Source organism: Gymnoscopelus microlampas, assembly GCF_963454915.1.
Source record: "Gymnoscopelus microlampas genome assembly, chromosome: 12".
Classification (NCBI taxonomy): domain Eukaryota; kingdom Metazoa; phylum Chordata; class Actinopteri; order Myctophiformes; family Myctophidae; genus Gymnoscopelus; species Gymnoscopelus microlampas.
In genome coordinates this window covers 34,028,107-34,043,007 of record NC_139949.1, presented here as the reverse complement: position 1 = coordinate 34,043,007, position 14,901 = coordinate 34,028,107, and the positions used below count along the sequence as shown (strand labels likewise).

General features: G+C 39.6%; 1 protein-coding gene across 2 annotated transcripts in view; it reads right to left on the bottom strand.

Moving 5' to 3' along the window:
• oatx (organic anion transporter X) overlaps positions 1-9,426 on the bottom strand; it is a 16,059-nt gene extending 6,633 nt beyond the window's left edge. For both annotated transcript variants that reach the window (XR_014601947.1, XM_084073969.1), the window contains exons 1-5: positions 8,819-9,426; positions 7,321-7,497; positions 6,130-6,203; positions 5,731-5,866; positions 5,383-5,486 (exon numbers count right to left, since the gene is read on the bottom strand). Coding sequence is in view for 1 of the 2 variants with exons in the window: in XM_084073969.1 (XP_083930095.1) it covers positions 5,383-5,486; positions 5,731-5,866; positions 6,130-6,203; positions 7,321-7,497; positions 8,819-8,845 (518 nt within the window). In the remaining variant the exon portion in view is untranslated. The remainder of the gene's footprint in view (positions 1-5,382; positions 5,487-5,730; positions 5,867-6,129; positions 6,204-7,320; positions 7,498-8,818) is intronic.
• Positions 9,427-14,901: the final 5,475 nt, after the last annotated feature.

Here is a 14,901-nt window from a genome sequence, read left to right as displayed (position 1 = left end):
TTCTCACAGCAGTCGCACAGCCACAGATCTTGGACTGTCTGATTGGAAAATATTTTGAATTTTGTGTTCACACTGACAACTAGTAATACCGCAATGTATGTGTATGTGTATGTGTATAGTGTATGTGTATGTGTAAAAACAGCTAAATCAGCAGATCTACAAGCTCACAGCGTATTGCATCACTGCACACTGTGGGCTTGTACATCTGCTATTTTAGCTGTTTATGAAACATTTTGAAAACTACGTTTTGGACATACAAGGTTTCCGACAACAGTGATGATATGATGGTGAAATGAAGGGAAATGAAGACTTGGGAAGGAATATAATGAACATGTTTTGTGAGGTCACAGTGACCTTGACCTTTCTTTGACCAAACCAACTATTAATCAGTTCATCCTTGAGTCCAAGTGAATGTTTTTGCCAAATATCATGAAATTCCCTCTCAGCTTAGTCAGACTATTTGAACACATAATATTTGGGGTCACATCTGAAACTTAATTTCCATAAGACACAGTGTCACCAATATAACAATACAATGTTTTGTTTCGTTTTTTATCTATCTTTTCTATACACCCCAATATATTCAATACATTTTATTTATGAAATATGAATTATTGTATTTTTCAAAAGTGACTGATCATGTGCTTAAACTTAAAGAGGAAAATGCACCTGCCCTTTCTGTATTGATTGCCTAATTTGTTTTGTGAAATTTTGTCTTTTCTGTTGTCTGAAGAAGGTCTCTTTTTAATGTCAGATCAATAGATCATACATTTTGTTTTTAAAGCTTGGCTCTGCAAGAGGCAAGCTGTCTATAAGAGGGTCGGTCTGTGTGTCTATGTGTGTCTGTGTGTCCGGACACCGGAGTTAATCACACAAACCATTGGCCAAATTTCTTGTGCACAAGGCCATGGAACGTTTTGAAATGCTTCTGCATTCTAAACTTCCAGGCCGCTGTCTTAAAGCTCTAGTAAGCGGTAATAAATCACCCCAATGGGAACAAGCCCTGCTGTATATCAGCATGTGGAGAAAACAAAGAAAGAAATCTGGAGAATGCTAATCCATCTTTCACAGACTTAGGGTCCAGAGGACTCCAGAGTCCAGACCAGCTTACAGTCCAACTGAGTTGGGAGTTGTTAGCTATGCTAACATCACACTGATTCCTTGCTAACTTAAAGCTGCACTATGTAACTTTCCTCTTCTACCTCGCAAGTGCTGAAATCTTCACCATTGAGCTAATAGAGCCTACCTGCTTGCTCAGGGGATAAATTGAATCTTGACCTTCAGGTCAAAATTCGTGTCAAACCAGAAACAGGATTGTGTCAAAGGTAATGTCTCACCTAGACAGGATCTAAATGTCTCAATAATACAGACAAAATACAACCAACCTAGTTGTATAAGTTATATTGTATTAACATACTTTACCATACAGATTGGACAAAATTATACTTTATTCATAAAAGACGGTTTCATAGTGCAGCTTTAAACTAAACAGTTAGTGTGAATACATATATATACTGTGTGTGTGTGTGTGTGTGTGTGTGTGTGTGTGTGTGTGTGTGTGTGTGTGTGTGTGCGTGCGTGCGTGCGTGCGTGCGTGCGTGCGTGCGTGCGTGCGTGCGTGCGTGCGTGCGTGCGTGCGTGCGTGCGTGCGTGCCAACTTTTACCAACTTTTTCTTCATTTCCTGAAAAGTTTACATTTTGTTTTTTAATTTCCTGAAAAATTTGTGTTTTGGAGTTAGCAGGTTGCTGCTGGACAGCAGAGACATGCTGCAGTATAATGGGTGGTTGCCTGACAAAGAGGCTGTTACAGTATATAGACCTCTAAGCTATGACAACAAAGTGTAATGACCAAACGTTTCGCTGTCTTGTCTCCTTGCACGGGAAAGCCTTTTGTTTCTGACCGCTGACATTTGCATCAACTGGCTGACATTTAACCCAAACAACAACCTTGTCTTGTCTCCAACGTGGAGACTCAAAGAGCTGGGGAGGGGTTGAGAAGAGGATAAATAGAAAGAGTTGTAGGCTTGTCAGTCTCAATTATTCCATAGTTGCCTAAATTATATATATTTTGAGGGGGCTATTAATAATTATGGTCTAATTTGGCCATTGAGTATTTATTTTGATTATTGGTATTATCATGTCATTTCTTTGCACATCTAAGTTAATTGTCTGCCCTGTGCGATTTTTGTTAAAGCCTAAAAAATATAACACATATAACACAATAAAATATTAATCACAATTATTTTTATGAAAAATTAATAGTCAAGTCAAATTTTAGGATTGTGACAGCTCTAAAGAGTTGCGGAGTCGAGAGAAGAGAAACTGTGAGTGGATAGTGGGAGAAGAGAGAAGCTATTAAGAGATAATAGTGGTGAGGAGACAAAGGGCCCTATTTTGCGTTGCGCTTTATTTATTTATTAACATTAGGTCTAATGTTATTAGGCATTTTGTAACATTTATGTAAAATAGGCGATCTACATCGACGCATTATGAGCATTATTTCACTATTTTAAAATGTTTTTCAAAATAATAAACAATGCCTAATAAGATTAGGCATAAGGGATAAGGCGCCGCGCAAGATTTCATTTCATTTCATTTCATTTCATTTCATTTATTTTGTTTCGCACATGGTATTGTATTACAGTACATATAGTTCATTTCATAGGATATTAATTCATTAAATCCAATACATCCATGAGCGAAAAGGAACAGGCAGAAGAATAAATTCTTATTGATGCCTGACCCCATGCTGTTTTAAAAAAAAAGATATACTTGATGATCGGTGCATTACAACCAGTACTTGCACTAAATGCAAGTTTAAACAAAACAAGCAAAACAAACAAAAAAAAGCAAAACAAGCAACAAAATTGAGCAACAAATGATTAAACGTATATAGTAAACAACTCCAAAGTCCAATCCTTTCTTATTTATCTTCTCCATACTGTCTAATAATTAAGTTTTTATACAATTTTTTAAATTGATAAATATTTGTACAACCTTTTAAGTCATTGTGGAGAGAATTCCACATTCTGACTCCTATGACTGAAGGACACATCTGCCTCTGAGTGGTCCGTGCAAACTGATGTTTAAAGTCAAATTTCCTCCTACTGTCCCCACTTTCTGAACAACATTCAAACAGCTTTTGCAAATTAACTGGCAACGTTTTGATTTTTGCCCTAAACATGATTAATAAAGTCTGTAACTTCACTATCTCTTCAAGTTTCAATACTCTTGAATGTGTAAATAGACTGTTTGTGTGTTCTCTATAATTGACATTATGCATGATTCGTACTGCTCTCTTCTGAAGTATGTATAAAGGTTTTATGGTAGTCACATAAGTATTTCCCCATACTTCAGCACAATAACTAAGGTATGGCAAAACAAGTGAGCAATACAGTATTCTCATTGCCTCATAATCTAACACATGTCTTACCTTATTTAAAACAAAAATGCTCTTTGAAATCTTTTTTCTAACATGTGATATGTGGGGTTTCCATGATAATTTGTCGTCCATTAATACACCCAAAAATCTAAATTCTGTTACTCTTTCAATGGTCACTCCATCTATAGTTATTTTCACCTCATCATCCTTATCCCGATTACCAAAAATCATAAACTTAGTTTTTTCCAAATTTAACGATAACTTATTTTCATCAAACCACTTTTTTAGTTTAGTCATTTCATGTACAATACTTTCCGTTAACGCTTTCAAATCATAACCTGAACAATGAAAATTTGTGTCATCTGCAAACAATACAAACTGTAATAATTTTGACACATCACAAATGTCATTAATGTACAAATTAAATAGTTTTGGACCTAAAACGGAACCTTGGGGGACTCCACATTTAATATTCATACATTCAGATGAGTTACCAGCACATTGCACATACTGTTGTCTATTATCTAAATAGCTTCTCATCCATTCTAGCACTATTCCTCTCACGCCATATGTATGTAGCTTAGAAATCAAAATAGAATGATCCAAGGTATCAAAAGCCTTCTTCAAGTCGATAAAAACCCCTATTGTATATTTATTTGTATGTGTTGCTGTTGTTATATCTTCAATTATGTTCATTAGAGCAGTTGCTGTTGACCTATTTTGCCTAAAGCCGTATTGGTTTTCGTTCAACAATTGATGCTTTTCAATGAAACTATCAAATTTTTGTGCAAAGAGTTTTTCAAGCACTTTGGAAAATTGTGAAAGCAATGACACTGGCCTGTAGTTATTGAAGCTGTATTTGTCTCCTGTTTTGAAAAGTGGAATAACTTTTGCAACCTTCATTCTATCTGGAAAAATACCTGTATGAAAAGAGAGATTAAAAATATAACAGAGGGGTTTGATTATACAGTCAATCGTCTTTTTCACTATAACCATGTCTAACCCATCACAATCAGTGGATGTCTTGTTTTTAGACTTTGTGACAATAGATAATATTTCTTTTTCACTAACATTTCCCATGAACATTGACTGCAGCACTTTGCTGTCTCCTCTCCATCCACCTTGCATCGGTTCATCATGTCTTTCAATTAAATCTGCCAGCTTTGGTCCAATATTTACAAAAAAAGAGTTAAATTCGTTTGCCACCTCATTCACATCTTTTATTATTTTATTATTATTAATGAAATGGCTAGGTAGATTTGTGGATGCAGATTTATTACCCATTACTTTATTTAAAATTTTCCAGGTGCCTTTGATGTTATTTTTATTTTCGTCCAACAATTTATTATAATATTCTTTCTTGGCTTGTCTCAAAATTAATACCAACTTATTCTTATACATTTTATATTTAGTCTCAGCAATCTTTGTTCTATATTTTATAAAATCTCTGTATAATTTGTTTTTTTTCTTACATGCATTCTCTAGGCCCTTTGTTATCCAAGGTTTTCTATTGCTATTTATTTTTTGACGATATAATACTAATGGACAGTGTTTTTCATACAACGCCAAATAGATATTTAAAAAAGCCTGATATGCAGCATTTACTTCATTCACATATACCCCATTCCAGTCTTCATTCAGTAGATCATCCCTGAACCTGTCTATTTCATCATCCTTTCTTATTCTAATATATCTATCCACATTTTCCTCCTTCTTTCTCTTCATTTGACAGTCAAACGTTATAAAAATAGGTAAATGGTCACTTATATCATTTATCATAGATAGATAGGGTCCAAGGCATAAAGTATACAAGAAGATAAAGAGTGCAAGCGTGCATGTGCGTTTGTGAGTGTGTCTGTGTGTGTGTGTGTGTGTGTGTGTGTGTGTGTGTGTGTGTGTGTGTGTGTGTGTGTGTGTGTGTGTGTGTGTGTGTGTGTGTGTGTGTGTGTGTGTGTGTGTGTGTGTGTGCGTGCATGCGTGCGTGTGTGCGTGTGTGTGACCTGTCAGAGAGCCCTCCAAAGATGATGGCCCCCGATAAGACTCCGCCCATATAGATGGTCTGACTCATCTGCTTCAGAGGACGCAGCGTGCACACCAGATCCCACTGTAGAGAAGACAGAGGGACAGACAGAGATGTGCAATAGAGAGTGAGGTAAAAACAGGAATATTATCTATCTGTTGACAGGGCAACCTGGCTTTGATACACAGACCGCTAACTTAGCTGTTTATTTCAGTCTTTTAGATTTAATTGTTTTTTTCTCTGTTTTATTCTTCTCTCGTACCTCTCATCACTTCATTTAGAGCATATTCTATTGCATTTCCCCTTAGGGGGAAGCAGTGTCCTGTACCTCTGAGACGATGGTGTTTAGGAACTCTGTGCGCTCGTATGTCCAGCCCTCGGTGCAATCCTCTGTCTCTGGTTGAGTGGCGTTCACATCAAGCTGGCTGTTGTTGCTCAACAGATGCCACTGTGGCTCCACGTACCTCGTCAAGGCAGAACATTGATGATTTATGACCTCTAAAATGTTAAAGTGAAAAATGTACTCTCCCGTCTTTCTTACACACGCAGACGCACACCACACACACCCGCCACATGCCACACGCCACACAAACACACCACACGCACACGGCACACAAACACACCACACGCACACGCCACACAAACACACCACACGCAAACACTCAGTGGGATGGTGAGTTGGTCAGCTGTTCTTGCCCATTGTCTTTGCTGACATTTTCTTTCTTACCTCCTGCATTTGGCCAGTTTGGTTCCAGTTCCATCGATTGGGATGAAGGCGCGTAGCAAATGCCTCTCATCCACCTGCAATCAAACAACCACATCCATCTGTCAATTCACATCAGTTGTAGTATGGCATCAACAGAGACAGACAGACAGACAGACAGACAGACAGACAGACAGACAGACAGACAGACAGACAGACAGACAGACAGACAGACAGACAGACAGACAGACAGACAGACAGGTAAATCTAATAATGAATTGTTAGATACACAAATGAGTGACAGATTGATGATGGAAAAATGCATGCAGGTTCTCATGCACAGTAACAATTTGGGACAAAATGGCAAAAACTAAAGACATTAAAAGATGGAAGCAATCATCAATACATTTACACATGCCTACTGCACATGCAGGATTTTGTTCAACACCTGAGATTTCGGTGGAAAAAGTAGCCTACTAATGTTTTACTTAAGTAAAAGAATCAATACTGCAACGTATAAATACTCTGCTACAAGTAAAAGTCCGGAATACAAAATTTACTTGAGTAAATGTACAAAAGTATTGGTATCAAAATGGACTTAAAGTACCAAAAGTAGAAAGTACTCATTATGCAGAATGTCCCCATTTCACACGTTTTCAAATGTGTAAAATGCACAAAAATCTTTTGAAAATAGGAGATCTACAAGCTCTAGAGATCTGCTGCAGCAGATCTACAAGCCGACGCATTGTGAGCTTGTAGATCGGCTATTTTCAAATGGTCGAAATGTATACTGTAGGGCTGAAGTTTTATTTATTTATCACCCAGCAACTAATACTATGGGTATTTTTTTTATTATTATTAATCTCAGACACACTGTCCATCCAGGAATATGTTGTTTTAATATTACAAACACTGGATCAGATTAATCTTGAACATTAAAACAGAAGCCGCTAGAGTCACAGCTGGGTCACTAATGTTGCCCATGTCACCCAATGTGCCCATGCATGTGCCTTTTCATACATGCACACTACCCCAAAACATTGTCATCACATGACCCAGACAGACAGACGGATGGAGGAAGGAAGGGCATGCGTCCTGGTAGAGATTGGTGCTCTACTGCACGCAACTTTCTACAATAGACAGACAGACAGACAGACAGACAGACAGACAGACAGACAGACAGACAGACAGACAGACAGACAGACAGACAGATACCTCAGGTATTGAGAAGTTCTGAGCAGCAGCCTTGCTGGTGTAGTTTATTGGCGGACTGCAGTGATGACCTGGCATGCCGGCTGTGAAGTTGTTGAGCAGGTTCTGGCTGGCCATGAACAGACCTGGGATACTGATCAGGCACACATGGATCCACTGGAACCGCCCGAACCCCCCTATCTAGCCAAGAGGATACGACAGGACGTTCATATATTTTCATACTAAACATAGATATAGATAGATAAATAGATTGATAGATTTTTCAAACTACATGACTGAGCAGTAACATATTATCACAGTGGTGAGCAGACTAAAGAATTGTTTGTGTGTGTGTAAGTGTGTGTGCATGCGTGCATGCGTGTGTGCGTGCGTGCGTGCATGTGTGTTCTGTCCTGTGCACACTCGCCTCTCCTCTCAGTGGCTCTTAAACGTTTTCATGTCAAGGATCCCCAAAAATGTCTGATCTTGTGCTATATCTTGAACCATCGAGACGACTCAGGTCATCTAGGGACATGTCTACTTTAGGTCCCCAGAATCAGCACTAAACGTGGAGAAGCAGCGTTCAGTTTTTACTTTTTATGCACCATATATCTGTAACAAACTCCCAGAAAACAGGTGCAAGTCTTAGTTCTTTTAAATCAAAGCTAAACACCTTTCTGTTTGCCATTGCTAATAATATTTGATTATATTCAAATGTCCTTTCATAATGTGCTTATTTTGCCATCTTAATTTTGCTGTGTTTCTGTCTTAATGCTTAATGTTTTGTGTAAAGCTCTTTGAATTGCCTTCTGTTGAAATGTGCTATACAAATAAGTTTGCTTTGCCTTGCCATACTATGGGTTTAACCCAGTGTGATTTGATCTATTTCATGTGTTAAAGTTGCTGTAAGTGATATTTCATTTTTTTTTATTTTATATATGTGTTAAATACCTCTAGATTCATAGTGTTTGTTCAGTTACAGGGGTCTCCCCATCTCTCCAGCTCTTTTTCATCCAATCACAAGAGAGAACTCATACAGGATTCAGGATAAACAAGTGAAATTGGATGTGATGAAATACAGCAAAGAATCAAATCGAGTTGGAACTGGAACTCTAAAAAATGTAATTGAAGCTAAATGATCTTTTTGGGGTTTTCTGTCCTGACTCCTGACTGGAGGAAACCCACCTGAACATGTCTATTCTGTTTAGGCTATACTTAGCTTGAGAGATACGGATACTCCTGTTACTGAACAAACACTTCATAGCAATGGAATATAGATATTTAACTTGTTAACAAAAAGGTTTTTTTTCCCCCTTTCTTTTGTTCCTCAAAAGAAATAACACAGCACCTTTAATACATCTATAGAATAATTTGTAAGTATGTTGTGTTGTGCGCACCTTAGTAGTCAAGGTTTTGGAGTTGTGCAGAGAGAAGCTGTATTCTAGCATCATCTTATATTAGAATCTGTGACTAATTAGATATTCAAACTAATCATTGATAGCTAGTATCTAGATCTACTTACCTCCTCCAGAAGGTCAGCGAAGCCCATCTCTGTGGCCTCCTCGTTTCTTACTCAAATGTCTCTTGAAAAGGTTTTAATCCAAAATGAGACCTCTTGGATGGCGAGAAAACAAAATACCCTAGAAAGATGTATCCATCTTTTGGCAAACTTCAGCGTTTTTCTTTTTGTATGTGAGCCGAGTGTTTAAGAAACACCGTATTTTTTAAAAGAGCAATAAAAAAGAAGGGGAAATGGTCAGCAGACTATGAACTCACCATCATTTTTACTTTATTCTATTAGTAGGACTGTTTCTATTTAGAATTTTACCTGCAAATCCACTCCACATTGCAAGAAGTAAAGAATTAAGGAATTGTCTCCAAAAATATTCAAAAAAATTAAACTATTGATATGTATTTATCAATAGGTTACTTCTGAAAACAACTACAGATAGGATAATGCCGGATATTGGCCTAATGTTCTCTCTCCAAGCTCCTAACGTCGGCTGAATAAAATAGGCCACTGCAGACTAATAGTCTAAGCCTGAAAATAGGATTTTACTTCACAAACTGCAAGTAAGATTGTGGCAATAGAAAGAAAGGAAAAAAAACTTTTGGTTACCCAGCTGACAGCCTGAGCCACTGACTCAACTCTACTGTATACTTGACCAACTAAAAACTTCTCATCAGGCTTGTGTGAGGAAAAGTTACACCCCCTGTTCTCATCTACACCCCCCCTCCCCCATCTCTCTCTCTCACTCACTCACTCACTCACTCACTCACTCACTCACTCACTCACTCACTCACTCACTCACTCACTCACTCACTCACTCACTCACTCACTCTCACACACACACACACACACACACACACACACACACACACACACACACACACACACACACACACACACACACACACACACACACACACACACACACACACACACTTGTCGGAACAGTGCCTGCATGTTCAGCAGAATGATGCTGTCACAAAACCGTCATTAACACGTTAAATAGTTACAGTGATAACATTCACAATGGCAGAGACATTCTTGTTTTCCTGTTAATGGTTGTCAAGACTCAAGTCACTCTAGCTGAATGTTTGTAGGTTTATGTTGTAGCCTAATAGGGCTTGCTCTTTCAGCTGCTCTCATCTCTCTATACTTGTATTACACATTTTGGAGACAGAATAACATTTTAATGTTGTAAAGCCTACATGTATATTATAAACTGAAGCATGTGAGATGTTCTTGATTAGAGCCTCTGCTAAATCTCTCAAGGGTACATTTGAAGAACAATGTGAAATAGCGATTGTATTTTTGGTTTTGTAAACACCAAATAGCTTATTTTTCTGTCCCCTCCTGTAGTGTTTTTAAATCTTTTGAAGATGGGATTTCTCCAGTTGGGGTTTGGAATAACAAGTATCACAACGGGGTTCAGAGCGAGCGTGCAATAGGCGACAAACTCAGTGACACGCATGCAGTAATCTGCCCAGTCATGGTGGGTGGGCTGGGTTTGAGACCAGTATCTGATGTTTTGTAATTTACAGAGTGGTACAATAAATCTGGAATGATACATTTGATTCAGGCATAGGCACAATTCTAGAAGTCAGTCAGTCAGTCAGTCAGTCAGTCAGTCAGTCAGTCAGTCAGTCAGTCAGTCAGTCAGTCAGTAAGTCAGTCACACACACACATCAACCTTTGGACTTCATTAGCGACTGGAGGTAAAAGATTATGCACACACGCAGCCACGCACGCGCACACACACACACACACACACACACACACACACACACACACACACACACACACACACACACTCACACTCACACTCACACTCACACTCACACTCACACACACACACACACACACACACACACACACACACACACACACACACACACACACACACACACACACACACACACACACACAAAATAAAAGCCTGACAAGTGTTGCGTTGTAGTTTGTAGCCACCAAATATCTATGATGGTAAGTGTGCATTTCATAACCCCACACATTTTAAATCCAGTAGGCCTATAGCCTAAACCAGAAATACCACATTGTGGTTGTATGCCAACCAGTTGCAGTTTACATACATGTCTGTCCAGACTCATATTTAGTATACAGTATGTAGTGAAGACTTTGAAGGAATTAAATGAACGTGTTTAGTGAGGTCACACCGGTGACATTGACCTTTGACCACCTACTCCCAATTAGTTCATCCTTGAGTTGAAGTGGACATTTGTGATGAGAACGGTTTAGACATGAGGTCACTGTCACCTCCGGACACCCTGAAAACATGCCTCTGTCCGCTGGCCAAGACATATTTTGTACCAACTTTCAAGCCAACAGGTTTTGCTAGATGTGAACAAAGAAGGGTCCAGGGTTGGAGTCTTGTGATCTGTGTCTGCTGGGCTGAGACCAAGTAAAGTGTAACAGGGTAAAATATAGATTAACTAACCTAGATTCTATAGGTTAGTATTTGCACATTATAGTTAATTATCTGGGTCGTAGAGGAATTGATAGATTGTTATGATAGATTAATAGATGGAGAGGAAGTGCGATATCTATTTCCTGTTGCCCCGATATGTCTTGAAATGTTTTAAACTGATTGATGTGTAAAATGTAAAACTGATTGATGTGTAAGTATAAGCCCAAGGAATAAGAAGTGAGTATAATTTATGTTGCACTGTATACTGTCCACTACACCACTGAGTACAAGGGTCAAAATGTAAGTTAAAGATTGCTTTTTGCATTTGGAAAATTGTTTACTACTGCTCAGGCTGAGCTTGTGTTGGCAATGTATGAAGCAGACCCTTTATGTGATGTCAAGAACAAAAGGGAGTTACACCACAGATCAGTTAGGTAGGTTAGGCAAGTCCAGTAAATCACAAGAATGGGACACAGCAGCAGCAACAGGTGAGGAAGTATTCATTGGAGCAGCTTGGACGGTTCAATGCCTTTTTCATTTGGTGTACAAAGTACAAAAGAGAGAACACTAATGTTTCAATGTTCAAATCAGCACATGTACACAAACAGTGGCTACGGTAGCATTTAAAAGACTACCAACAGTTGAGTAACAAGTGCAGTCCTTGTCTGTGGTCTACCAATAATTATTATTGGTAGACCACAGACATCAGCCAATAATTATTATTGGTAGACCACAGGCATTGGCTAATCGAATGGACTGCCCCTGTTACTCACTTGTTAGTCATTTAATGTAGCCTCTTTTTGTCATGACTGATGAAGATGTACTGAACATTGAAACATTAGTCTTTTTGTACTTTGTACCTAATAAAGAAGGCAATGAACCACCCGAGCTGCTCCAATGAATTTTTCCTCACCCATTGCTGCTATGTGATGTAAGCACAGTCTTGTAGCCGACTCATGCTACATCTTAAATGCATTGTTTGAACATGGAGTTATTACCATGTTGGCAGCTTATTTAATCTGTGTTTTTTAGGTACTGGCAATGCCTGTCCACGTGGTCATGGAGTTCCTTGCCAAAGAGGAAATCGTTGGAGAGTGGAGCATTCACCACCTCATCTTATCCTGCCAGTAAATCAAGGCTTTGCTGGCAAGATCAGGAGCAGCAGGTTTATGGTAAGCCCAATTGGCAGTGGGAGGAACCAGGAGCGTGACAGCATTTTTTGTCAAACTTTGGAGTGCCCTTGGGTTTCTCCACCATCCCCTCTACATGGGTGAAATCCAGGTAGCCTCTCACTGGAGCTGGGGGTCAGGGCAGGAGAGGACCACGTAGCCTCTCAATCATGAACATGCCCGGCCCGCATCAATTTACAATATCGTCATCATACAACGTTAACATAACTTACTGTATATACTTGCTTGTTGTGAAGTGCGTCAACAAGCATAATAAAACATCATGCTGTTATATCGTAAAATTTGTTGTGGTGGTGGCCTATAAATTGTTAAAATTAAGAAGGCATCTGATCCACTCAAAGAATGTTCTTCCTTCATAGTTGACAGAGTAGGATTTTAGGCACTGCACTTCCTCTCGTTCAACGAGTTACACATTTATAACTTAGAGCTACCTAATACAGTCATATCCTAAATTTAGAATTTACAAAGGTGCTCATCAGTTACTAGGGCAAGGGGGTTTGATCTTTTTACCTTAACGGCTACTTTAAAAGGTAACCCAACCACAATATACTGTATAATCAATCAGTGGCCCCATTCTCTTGCTGATCTGTCATGTTAACTTTTAAAATAGACTCTGTGACTTGGAGCATTAGTGCTGGTTGTAATGAGGGTTCTCACTACACAGGGGCGTTGCAGGGGGGGGGGGGGGGTAAGTGGGACTGAGTTACTAGGGCCCCAGTTAAAAAACATATATATTTTTTCTTTTTTAAAGAAAAGAAAACATAGGGGGGCCCACAGAAGGCCCAGCATTTGCCCCTGTCACTACATATTGACAGTTTACTAACAGGAGATGGCTAACTTGACCTGACCATTCTCTGCCTGGTCACCTCTGGTAGCAGTGCATGCTTCTGAAGAGGCAGGTGCGCTCTGGCTTCAGTCCCCGCTCCCAGGTGTCCATTGTGCCATTTACTTTGTCTGTATCTTTTCCCCATAGCCTCGAGGTGCCAGACTCTCCCTAAACTCAGCCAGAGGCATATTGTGGCTGTCTCTTCACAATAAGAATGGCCAAAGTATGGGTGCGACCCAATAACCACGTGGTTAGGGCGTATAACACATGGGCTCTAATGCCTGACAGCGATTCAACGGTTTGATTCTAGACAAGCCAGACTATTTGCATTTGCTGTTACTCTCCTACACCCACTTCTTGACATATACTTGCAAGTGTGTATGCCATCCTGATTCGAATCTTCCTCTTGGGGTAGTGTTGTGTGGTATACAGCACATCTCACCCCAGTCAGATGTGCTGACTGGTGTTGGTGAGATTTGAGCTGCTTGACTGACATTGGCATGAATCTAGGGGCACCCGGGCAAGGAGACTGGATTGACTGGAAGTGGTCAAGGAAGAAGCACTAGACCTGCAGTGCCTCACTGGTCCAGCAGAGAGAGTGGCAGACTAAGAAACACAAGGGCTGCTGAAGATCTAGGGTCAGGGTCTGATGAAGGTGGACTAGACTCTGTAAATGTGTGTGTGTATCATGAAGACATATACCATGATTTTGTGAATGTAACTTTACACACAGTGTGTGTGTGTGTGTGTGTGTGTGTGTGTGTGTGTGTGTGTGTGTGTGTGTGTGTGTGTGTGTGTGTGTGTGTGTGTGTGTGTGTGTGTGACTGTGTGTGTGTGTGTGTGTGTGTGTGTGTGTGTGTGTGTGTGTGTGTGTGTGTGTGTGTGTGTGTGTGTGTGTGTGTGTGTGTGTGTGTGTGTGTGTGTGTGTGTGTGTGTTTAGCCCATTGTTTCAACAACATATAAATGTATATATATATTATCTTTTTTGTCTTGTTACAGATTTGTATGTGTATGACAAAATAAATGTAAAAAACTGGACCTACTGTACATACTGTATAAACAGAGCTGATACCTTAAAACACATTTTAAATCTGAGGCTTTTTTTTGTATAAAAAGAAAAAGAAAAAAGAAAAATGTAACAATCAACAATATTGGTCAATTTTACACACTTGCAAAGGGCCATTTGGAAACCCCTTAAGGAACCATGAGGGGGGGGTCCCTGGACCCAAATTTTAGACCCACTGGTGTAGCAGAGTGTTTCCAGTGAGCCAACATGCAACTGAACAGAGTACCTTCATTACTATCATTGGTAACACCTGTGAATGTCTTCACAATATGGCTGCTGTGTATAGAGCTAACAGCTCCTGGACTTGAGGCTGAACGTGCTTTGGTAGTTTGATGACCCCATGTGGTGACCGGTGGGCATACAGTAGGCCTACCACATTTAGTGTTTTTTGCCTAAAGCTGCGTTTATCTGACTGCCATAAAAGGGCTCGACTCTCGTGCCCCAATCAGATAAGAAGCTTCGAGTGCACCACCATCATCTGGTTTGTGTCCCCGACGGCACTTTATTGGGCAAGAGTGTTGTAGCCCATACATTCCAATGGGAGTGAATGGGAGTGGTTTATTGTCTGCAAGTGCAGACTAGTTTCTGGGA